At 36.9% G+C, this 11,114-nt stretch overlaps 2 protein-coding genes and 1 pseudogene across 3 annotated transcripts; 2 read left to right on the top strand and 1 right to left on the bottom strand.

Moving 5' to 3' along the window:
* The first annotated feature begins 96 nt into the window (after positions 1 to 96).
* Positions 97 to 1,723, top strand: LOC104766462 (beta-1,6-galactosyltransferase GALT29A). The gene has a single exon (XM_010490357.3). It carries the CDS (start codon positions 277 to 279, stop codon positions 1,480 to 1,482), a length of 1,206 nt encoding a protein of 401 aa, XP_010488659.1. The 5' UTR covers positions 97 to 276; the 3' UTR covers positions 1,483 to 1,723.
* Positions 1,724 to 1,900: 177 nt separating this feature from the next.
* On the bottom strand, positions 1,901 to 5,177 carry LOC104766477 (zinc finger protein WIP3). The gene is made up of 2 exons (XM_010490377.3): positions 4,335 to 5,177; positions 1,901 to 3,011 (listed from the first exon to the last, which is right to left on the bottom strand). The coding sequence occupies exons 1-2, from the start codon at positions 4,923 to 4,925 to the stop codon at positions 2,586 to 2,588; spliced, it is 1,017 nt and encodes a 338-aa protein (XP_010488679.2). The 5' UTR covers positions 4,926 to 5,177; the 3' UTR covers positions 1,901 to 2,585.
* Positions 5,178 to 6,631: 1,454 nt separating this feature from the next.
* Positions 6,632 to 10,169, top strand: LOC104778623 (protein NO VEIN-LIKE-like; annotated as a pseudogene). Its single transcript, XR_015595081.1, has 5 exons — positions 6,632 to 7,045; positions 7,167 to 7,504; positions 7,774 to 8,254; positions 8,399 to 8,512; positions 9,432 to 10,169. The product of XR_015595081.1 is annotated as a protein NO VEIN-LIKE-like (transcript).
* The last annotated feature ends 945 nt before the right edge of the window (positions 10,170 to 11,114 follow it).

Below are 11,114 nucleotides of genomic sequence, written 5' to 3' on the forward strand. Positions count from 1 at the left end.
ATCTCACACTTGCCCCAATTTAATCAACAATGTCAATGTCGTCTCTTTGACTTCAGTTTCACTCTTCACCTTTCTCTTCACGTTCTCAAGTTTTCTTCTGTGCCTTCTTCCCTCTCAAGTTTCTGATCATAGATTTCTAATAAAAAGTCTCGGCCTTTACTTATACCCGTTCAATGGATCCGACTTTAAGATCCGACCCGCGTCGTCAGTTTTTGGGGGTTTAATTAAGAAACTTCCCGACGTTTCTTTTTACTTTTATATCTCTCCAGGGAGCCGATGAAACGATCCGTTAGGCCTCTCTTTAGTGCTCTCCTCTTCGCTTTCTTCGCCGCCACGCTCATTTGCAGAGTCGCGATTCGCCGGAGTAGCTTCTCCTTCGCCTCCGCGATCGCCGAGCTCGGCACCTCCGGACTCATGACGACTGAAGAGATTGTATTCAACGAGACATTGCTCGAATTCGCCGCCATTGATCCCGGCGAGCTCAAGTTCAAGCAAGAGGTCGATCTGATCTCGGATTACGACAACACCCGGAGAAGCCACCGCCGCCATTTCAGCTCCATGACAAGACCGAGCGAACAACATCGCCATGGGAGCAGCAGCAGAGACATTGCTTCGAGATTCCCGGTAACGCTTCGTTCCCCTCAGGTTTATCGTTACTGGTCAGAGTTCAAGAGAAATTTACAACTTTGGGCTCGTAGAAGAAGAGCTTATGAACCTAACATCATGTTAGATTTGATCAGATTAGTCAAGGATCCGATTGATTCCCACAACGGTGTTAGTGTTGTTTCGGTTTCGAGTAAAAGATACTCATCCTGTGCAGTGGTTGGTAACAGCGGCACATTGCTGATTAGCCAATACGGTGATCTCATTGATAAGCATGAGATTGTGATTCGCTTGAACAATGCCAAAACAGAGAGGTTTGAGAAAAAGGTCGGATCGAAAACGAACATATCTTTCATAAATAGTAACATTTTGCATCAGTGTGGGAGAAGGCAGAGCTGTTACTGTCATCCTTATGGCGAAACAGTTCCCATTGTGATGTACATTTGCCAACCCATTCACGTTTTGGATTATACTGTTTGCAAACCATCGCATAGAGCTCCTCTGATTATCACGGATCCGAGATTCGATGTCCTGTGTGCTAGAATCGTCAAGTATTACTCGGTCAAGAAGTTCTTGGAAGAGAAGAAAGCGGAAGGGTTTGTGGATTGGAGCAAAAACCATGAAGGCTCGTTGTTTCACTACTCGTCAGGTATGCAGGCTGTGATGCTTGCGGTGGGAGTTTGTGAGAAAGTTAGTGTTTTCGGGTTTGGGAAGTTGAATTCAACCAAGCACCATTACCATACTAATCAGAAGGCAGAGCTGAAGCTTCATGACTATGAAGCAGAGTATAGATTGTATCGCGACCTGGAAAACAATCCCAGGGCTATCCCGTTCTTGCCTAAAGAGTTTAAGATCCCTTTGGTAAAAGTTTACCTTTGAAAATATACATATATACCATCAAAGAGTTTTGTCAGAGAGTTGTGTTATTGTTTCAAGCGAAGAAGCTTGTTGTTAAGAGTTTTGCACTGTCGTTTTGTCCCAAGTCCCAAAGATTTTGCTTCAGATTGGGCGGTGGAGACCAAGTACACTTTCCCAAAATGGTTAGGGGTAAGTGCTTTTTACATTTTTTTTGGATTTGTGGTGTCACACACATATTGAAATATATGGTAAATTTCGACGATATACACATCTATACAAGTCAAAATCGTTCAGATGACGTGTCAAGTCTTACGAGCTCAGATATAACATCTTTTTGTTGTTGTAACGTGAAATTTACAAGTTCAACAAAAACACAATATCATGAATCTTTGTAAACAACAAATCGAGAGCACATGATATGTAATGAAAAGAGATACAATATAGAAAAGAGTCTTTAAATGAGGATTACGTCGTACAATAATGAAGTGAAGCACACCAATTTTCTCTTCTAATACAAATTACAATGTGAGAAACAGAAAATTCACGTGCTTCACAAATTATTAATCGATAAATCACCCTTATTAAATAAGGAACCCCTAATTAAGACTCAGATCATACTTAATTGCTACTAATCACTAAGATAACTAGGGGTTTACACGAGCCACAATATGCTCCCCAACAAATACAACCCTCGTAAAAAAGAGAAGTTTTTGTTAATGAGCATAATTAAACCTCCTTTCTTAAGGTTACTACCAAACCAAGAACCCTAATGATATCACATGCATAGTACGTAACACACCAATACTCAAACCCATGTTTCAAACATTAAAAAAGAAAGAAGAAATTATTAGACAAACACCGGGCTCTATGTGGACTTATCGTAACCATATCCCAATAAAAAGATCTAAATTTTAAAATGTTGCTTCATTTTATTTGGTAAATTTCTATATTTTTTTTTTCTATATCGAGTCTAACAAAGAATTTCTCCTTTCCACGATAGAAATTCTTTGGTAGACTTGAAATGTGTTTGTGGTGGATAGCTTTGAAGCAACATTAGAAAATTCAGATCTTACCGGTCGCTCGATGATGATTCCACAGTCTCTCCGGTGTATCTAACATCAATCTCACTCAGTGGTGACACATTCTGTATCCTCCTCGAAACCATCAAAAGAAACAGACGGGTGAGGAGCATGTCCACTGCCGAAGGACCTGATGTGGTCCTTGAGAGACCTCTTGTGCTTGAAATCTGACCCACATGTACAATACCAAAGCTTTCCACAGTTTTTCTCGTGGGTCCTCCAGTCGCCTTTCACAGCCAAGGCCTTGCCACATTTGCCGCAAGAGAAGGGCTTGGAGCCATGCTTACGTTTGTAATGTGTCTGAAGTGTACGAAAATCTTTCAAGGGCTTAGACCGTGGATGGTTGATGTTGTTCTTGCATCCCTCTGCACAACAATAGCATGGCAGCCGCAAGATAGCCGCAGGTTGGGTTGTGCCCTTCAACGAGTCAGCCCCTTTTCTGAACTCAGATCCATGTCCCCACATATGCATCTGTACATGTTTAGCGTATATAAATTCGTTAGAACTTCTACTTGTGTATAATTCTATCGAAACTTTTCATATTTCTAATGAATATTATCGTAATAATATTATATGTGACACTAATCGACAGTTATAGTCCGTACGTATGTAGGACACAAATTTGCTCGTTGCATTCCTAGATAGGGACTCAAATGCATGCTCAGGAGTGCATTTTCAATTTCATATAGGATGAGACTTAACCGGAAAGAACATGAGAAACTTTTGTCGTCCACTTCCACTTCTAGTGTATGGTAATCACAAATTTAATAATTAAGAAACTCTGTATGTGTAAGAAAAATGTGTGTTTTCTACTTAGAAAGGTATTGGTTTAATGATTTTAATTTCGAATTAAAGTTGGGACCAAAGTAAATTTATACTACTAGTATATATGGTAAAGGAGAGAATCCTAAGTAAAATAGAAACAAGTGATACTTATTTAGAATTTAGAAGGCTTTTTACCCAGATCTTCATTAGCTAGGTTAAGTAATCGATTGCATATATTCAGTAAAAGTAGTATGATCATTGCTTTTTTTGTTTTCTCCCCTTTTTTGGTTTCTTGCTGAATTATACTTTACCAAATCCCACTCCGTGATTATTCTTTTGCTTTTTGGCTTTTCAACCAAAAGGCAAGGCAAACAATGAAAAAAGTCAAAAGATTTTTGAAGATTTCTCAACTAATCCAGACGTTACATACCCAATATAATCCTTCTCTCAATTGATTATATCTAATACTATACGAATCATACACCAACCACGATTAATTATCGTAATAATTAAGTCATCAATGTAATTAAATTCCTTCCAGTATTCTGTATGCATCGTGTACCTATATATATCGTCGAGAATATGTATGATTATAGTACAACATAATTCATACAAAAGGAAGTGTATGGTCCATATAAGGAAACTATTGTAGGTGGAAATGTATACAATACTATAAACTTATTAACCGTTGCTTTAACATATACACTCACAAAGTGCAATACATAACGGAATACATTGATCATACACAAAAATGTATAAATTTGTCAACTGTTTTTATTTTCTTTGCTTATTTAGGAAAATAACAGTAAATTAGTGAATTGAATCACATATATGAATATATATTAGAATGGACAAAGGCAAAGGTAAAGTTGACAGTGATAATAATGTTTTTTTTTTCTCTCTAGGTAATTAATATGACATCTATATATTGATGATGGTTAACACATAATGCAAGATTTGTAGATGAGCGTAGATATCTATAACCAATCATATATGGTAATTAAGATGATAGAGAGAATTAAGACGTACCTGCATGTTATTGTACCTATTGAACGTTTTGCTGCAAATAGAGCAAGCAAATTGCATTGGACCGACATGAATCTGAGCAGGACTTGGTATCCAAAACCTCTGCCCACAGACTTCCGTATCAGAATCAATCACCTCATCATCATACTTCATCTTTCTCCTCTTCTTCATCATCACCACGCCATCGTCTATTATCTCTCTCTTGATGGGTTTCTTCTGATGGTCAGAAGTTGTGTCAGAGTCATCCCCCTGCGAGTTACCACGGTGATAATTAGGAAACCCGATTTGGAGAGTAACCACATCATCCTTAGTCTCTTCTTTGATCTCATCCAAGGCTTGACGACTCTTGTTTTCCATGAGCTTGTTTAGAAGAGGCAAGCATTGAATAGAGGTGTTGAGTGGTTCTTGTGATTGGTATAAGAATAGAGATCGTTCCAACATGTTCATCTGACTCTGGTGGTGATTTGATCTTGATATAGCATCTCTTGTCTTCATACGATATAACACAGAAGGAGAAGATGGAGGTTTAAGCCATTCGATGAAGCTTGGTGATTCGAAACTTAAACCCTTCTCATAAGGATTCATCAAACTCATCTTTCTCTCTCTCACTCTTTTTTCTCTCTCTCTCTCTCTCTCCCCACGATAAAAGGGTAAGATAAGTAGTAGGAAAAGGTTCTAGATCAACCTACCTGGTGTGTATCGTAGCCGTTCGTCAAAATAGGTTCTTTCCTATTTTTCCTCCAATACAAAATCTTCGGTCAGTAAAGTTTTTGTTTTTTTCTTCATACCCCAACACGTATTATTATATGTAGATATGTCGACGTTCGCACGTGTCTACGCGTTTACATGAAGGGGGGAACAATTTGTAATTTTCTTCAAATAACTGTGGTGTGGGTCTTACTTCATATAGTGAAAAGCAAACGCACAAGCACAAGGCTTTTCAATGAAAGAGAATCCTAAGACTCGTAGTCTTTTAGTTTTTCTTCTTTACCCTCAATTCTCTTTCCCATTTACTAAGATTTTCTAACATCTTATTCTTATACCAACAAATACGATATCCTTTCATCATTTTATAGTCATAATTGTCTATTAAGTGCATATAGACCGGCGAAGACAAAATTCATCATTACATCTAAACAACAATTTCAACATCATTTTAGCCGTCTTTATAGGGACAAATGATAAAAAGCAAAACTGATACAAAATCACGCGTTCACTTTTATTGACGTTTTTGATGATCCAAGTAGCAGTTATTAGTTACACGAATTTGTTGATATATACACCGGTGTACGTACGTAAAACTTTTCTAGCTAGGACTCTAATCCACAATTTACGTTTTGTTTAAGATATTAGCTAGTATATACTCCCTCTGTCTCATAAATATTGATGTTTAGAAGCTTTTACACATTTAAAGAAAACAATAATTATTGAGTTTAAATATAATTTTTTTTGACTAAAGAGATATTATTTAATTTTAAACCAATAATAATTCAAAATTTTAAATAATTTCAATGATTACTTCTTGGAGTTTACAAAACATCAATCTTTGTGGGACAAAAAAGTATCCCAAAACATCAATTTTTATGAGACAGATGGAGTATATGCTAAAAAGGTATGAAACTACTTATTTTTATTAATTTTATATCATTCCTAATTAAATTTTGTTATGGTTTGCACCACTACTTAATGCATGCAAGCATATACTATTACTAGTACTAGTTTGGAGAACTGATAATTTTCCTAAAACTAATTTTAATTGATAATATATATGTATGAGTTTTAGATTCAAGGTTTTAAATAAAGATTTAGTTTTTAGTAGTTTGAAGATTTGGAAGAGATAGAGATAGTGGATTTGACCTATAAGCACAAGAAATTTTTCTTCGAAAAGATACAAAGGTTAACCGTGGTTTAGTCAATACCTGAAGGAATAAAATACTCCAATCAAAAGAAAAGTAGTTATAGGATTAAACAAACGGGAGTACAGTAGTCATTAAGTCGAAACTACAAGTTTATTCAATGTATGTGTCAATGTTGTGGTGGAGCCTTAACGAATACTAACCTCGCAAAAAAGTACGAATGGTATTATAGCTAACGGTTGAACCGTGTGTTTTCATTCACGAATAATATGGTCTACTTGCCATGCGGTTCAAATACGGTCAAATATTTTCTCTGGTCATGTTTTGTGAACCAATTTAATTTAAATTGCACTGTTTAATTTTATTGACCAATACCGGTTCAGTTATCAGATGCTAAATTAAAACCCGGTACATTTCATCTTAAACGTTAAACCCTCCGAATTGGTTCTGTTCTTCTCCGATACTTTTTTCCTTTGTCGCTATTTCCGGGGCCGACCAATGCAAGGGACTCGCGACGGCTCGTGGTCTTTACGCGCCTCCGCGAACGGTGGATATGTTCCTCAAGCGACTCGTGCGTTTTCCAATTTCAGTATCCATCAGCCCATTAGATACAATTTACAGACACAGCAGCAAAATCTCAACTTCCCTCGTCCGCAGTTTGGCGCCGGCGGTAATGTTGAAGTCATTCGAATTGATAATGCAGTCAACAAGACAGGTAAATCGCTGATTACTTCCGGAGAGAACGTTTCTTCGACTAGGGTTTGGCAATTGGTTCAATCACAACTTCAAGCTGATTCTTTAGGGATGCAAATGCAAGGTGTTCCTTCGCTTCGCCAACTTATGTCCCTTGAAGGCAAGGTAAAGCTTGAAACTGTATTCCTTAGAACAAAACAGAGCCTATCTATTGCAAAGTTGATTCCTTTTTATTTAAACCCCTTTTGAATTTTTAGCAATTATGTGCTTTCTTGATGTCTTGTAGATTATTGCATTTATTCACTGCTTCGTTGGAGCTAGAAAAATTGTGACCCTGTATGAATTGGAAGTGGCAATATGTCGAAACGAGGGAGTTGGTTGCTTTGATGATTTGGGATTGGGACCTTTGCTGCAGCATCCGCTTGTCTTGCTCTATTTTCCATCCATCTCTGGTTCTACTGGCCTAGTTCCGATCAGTAGTGAGGAGATAATTTCATTTCTTGATAGCTATATGAACACTTATGATATGGATGATGTTAAGCTCGATGAATTTTTGAATTTTGTTGCTGTGAGAAAATCAGTTACAAGCAAAGAAAAGCTCGGTGTTCGTATTCAGAACTTGCGGTATGGTATTGTAATTTTGGGTTATCTAAAACTGCTTATGAGTTAGTTAGTTTGATGATATGAAGCTGGTTAGATAGCTTTGTTTTTAAAAATCCAGCATTTATTTGATCAGTTTGATAGTTTATCTATGCCTGAAATTTGTTGATCTCTGTTTCATGTAAAAATTGAAGTTTGGTTACAAGTAGTGGGTTGGTGGTTGGATTATGTTCTTAATTGATTCGTAGTATAAACTGCAGTAGCTGATTATATATGATTAATACATTTTATAGGATGTATGTATCTTTCATTCAAGACGCAAAGAGACAAGAAGGCGAAACATTGAAGATCTTGCTGACTGAACTGCATCAGAAGTATCGCATCCTCTCACCAAAGAAACAACAGCAAGATAAGGATTATTGTGGCAAGCATACAAGATTTAATTCATTGAGCTCGGAGGACGATGATAATGCTGATTATGAGGTCGAAAATGTTAATAGTTCTGACCGTTTCAGTAGTTGTCCATATCCATCTGTTGCAGAAGAGATTAAGCATCTTGGGAGCTCCAGTAAGAAAAGAAAGGCTGAGAGTCGTATTCGTGAAAAAACTGGTTTTCACAAACTGCTTAGAAGAGACCCCTCTAAATTAGCAGATGATTCTGATGCTAAGCAGGTTTTCAGTATCAATGAGGCTGATTTCACACAATCTGAAGGAGCTCTGAGATTGTTCGTTTCAACTTGGAAGGACACATGAAAAGAGTTAAGCATGTCAATGGTAAGTCCATGTTGAGTATATCGTGATTGGATGACTGTTTATATACTACATTAGATTATAATATTGCATGAATCTGACAGTGAATCATCTTAAGTAAGGTGTGGTGAGTAGGTTTTATTCTCTAATACTCTCTTATTTTTGTAGTTTGTCGATAAAGTATTGTCTTCTTACAACTTGGGTGGATCCGAAGTACAAGCTCACAATAAAAGGGCTAAAGTGATGTCATCATTTCCATTTGTTGGATTACTACATGTCGCTGTGAGTTAGTGGTCATATTTACTACATGTCTGTTAAGTGAGCACATATTTCAAATTGAAGGATGCGGGAAAGTTTTACCTTTTGCTATCCTGATTTACATCCAAATTCATTTTTTACTCCACTTTTCCAGTTTGCTTACCTTTGGTTTACCTTTTCTACGCTTTTTTGCCCCTTTGTTATAGTTTCCAAGTAGCACAGGCTCACTATTTTTTGTGACACCTTCTTTTCAAATTTTGAGAAAATTTCCGAATATGGAAGCTAGACCATTTTCACTCATACTTTTACAATTTTGCTTTTAAGCGGTTTCTCTTATCGTTTTTTGTTCCTTCTTATGCTTCCTGCTCTCGCGCTGAGACTTAGCACCCAGTTGCAAAGTCTTGGAGTTGAGTTAGCAAATGTAAAAACTTCCCTAGTTCAGCTTTGCTCTTTGATTCTGCATGTGCACATCACAATGTCACTGAGGCAGGCTGAAAAAGGATAAAGGTTGCGCCCGTTATCAGCTCCAGTCCCCAATTCATCTCCCTGTTTTTTTTTCTTGAATTAATTAATGGAAACCTTCCAAAATCTCAGGTTTCAGATTCTGTCCTTATATAGGGAATGTCTGAAACTGAAACCTGGTTGCCTTTATGATTAAAAATTCCTTAAAATTTATTTTTATACCTGAATTTGACATGGATTTGTAGCATTGTTACTCCTAGTTTGGAGTCTTGTGCAAAAAGCTTTAAGCTATGTGTTCCAGAAGTGTTGCATTCTCTTTCTTCAAATATTCTTGTTTTAGTGAATAAACTGTTTCTGCAATTTAGAAAATATTTATCTCATTTTTCTTATCTTTGATCATTTAATTTCCTTTTGCTGAAGGATGAAGTTGCAGATGTGCCGTAATAGAGTAGTAACTTTGTTTCTCTTCTCTTGTAATCAGAAGGAGCTTGTAACAGAGGCTCTTGAGGAACAGATACCGTCTGAGATCACAGATACAAACTTGGTTGCTGGATATGATGACTGCGTAGGGACAACAAGTTCAAGAGCTAATAAACCGAACCAATCATGTCCTATGTCCATGAAGAGTGGCTTAACGTCAGGAAATCTCGTTCACGAATGGAACAATTCCGTCTCAAGAGATCGTCAGGTTCACACCGGCACACCTTGGGCTGCACAAGCGCAACAGACTGGTAGAAAAGGTGAAGAAATTGCTTACAGATACTTTGCTGCAAAATACGGCAAGAAGGCTCTGGTTAGATGGGTTAACGAGCAGAGCGAAACCGGGTTACCTTACGATCTAATCATCGAAAACAGAGGCAGTAAGAAAGAGTACGTAGAGGTGAAAGCAACTGTATCCACAGGGAAAGACTATTTCAACTTGACGGTGAAGGAGTGGCAATTTGCAAATGAGAAAGGAGAGAGTTACGTTATTGCTCATGTTTTGTTAGGCAACAGTAATGCCATCCTTACACAGCATAGGAATCTTGTCAAGTTATGCCAAGAAGGTCATCTCAGGTTATTGATTCTCATGCCCAACCAGCGAAACGAGGTCAACGTTTCATTTTAAACCCATTTCAGTTTTTATTCGAAAATCTCAAAAGGAACAGGTTGTAAAAATGTTGTTTCCACGGAATAATCATGGAAAGTTTCCAATATAAAAAATACATTTTGGGTTCTACCTTCAGGTTCTAATTTATTTACATAATTGATCCCTAATAATTACACAAAAAACAATAAGTAAAATATGGAAATCAAATTCGATAATCTCATAATATACAAAAATCGAAAACATCAATTATTTTCCTAAAATATTTCTATAAATTGATTTCTATTTTCTAAGCCAATTTTGGTTTATACTTACACAATCTTTACATTTAACAATATATTCCAAAAATATCTCTAAAATACCTTTTTTTGTCTTCCTTTAAAATTGAAATATTTCAATTTTTTCTAAAAGAATAAACAATCTAATATTCTACATCTGTAACTGAAACCTGGTTGCGTTTATGAAAAAGTTCCCTACTATTTCATTTTACACCTCTGAGTTTGACATTAATTTGTATCATTTTCGTACACCTGGTTCGGAGTCTTGTGCAAAAAGATTTTAGCTCTGTGTACATACAGCTGCATTATCTTTCTTCAAATATCCATTGTTTTAGTGAACAATCTGTTTCAGCGTTTCAGGGATATTTATCTCGTTTTTCTTGTCTTGATCATTTTATTTCCTTTTGCTGAAGGATAAAGTTGCAGATGTGCCGTACTAGAGTAGTAACTTTGTTTCTCTACTCTTGTAATCAGAAGGAGCTTCTAACAGAGGCTCTTGAGGAGCAGATACCGACTGAAATCACAGATACAAACTTGTTTGCTGGATATGATGACTGCGCAGGGACAAGTTCAAGAGCTGATAAGCCGAGTGCATCACGTCCTATGTCCATCAACAAGAGTGGCTCAACGTCAGGAAATCTCGTTCATTAATGGAACAATTCCGTGTCAACGGACTTTAGCGCAAGAGATCGTCAGGTTCACACCAGCGAAACGAGGTCAACGTTTCATTTTAAACCCATTTCAGTTTCCTTTGTTCAAGTATTTTACAGTGATAGTATTATATATTGATTTCGTTATT

This window comes from Camelina sativa, chromosome 3, assembly GCF_030686135.1.
Source record: "Camelina sativa cultivar CO46 ecotype springtype chromosome 3, ASM3068613v1".
Taxonomy (NCBI): domain Eukaryota; kingdom Viridiplantae; phylum Streptophyta; class Magnoliopsida; order Brassicales; family Brassicaceae; genus Camelina; species Camelina sativa.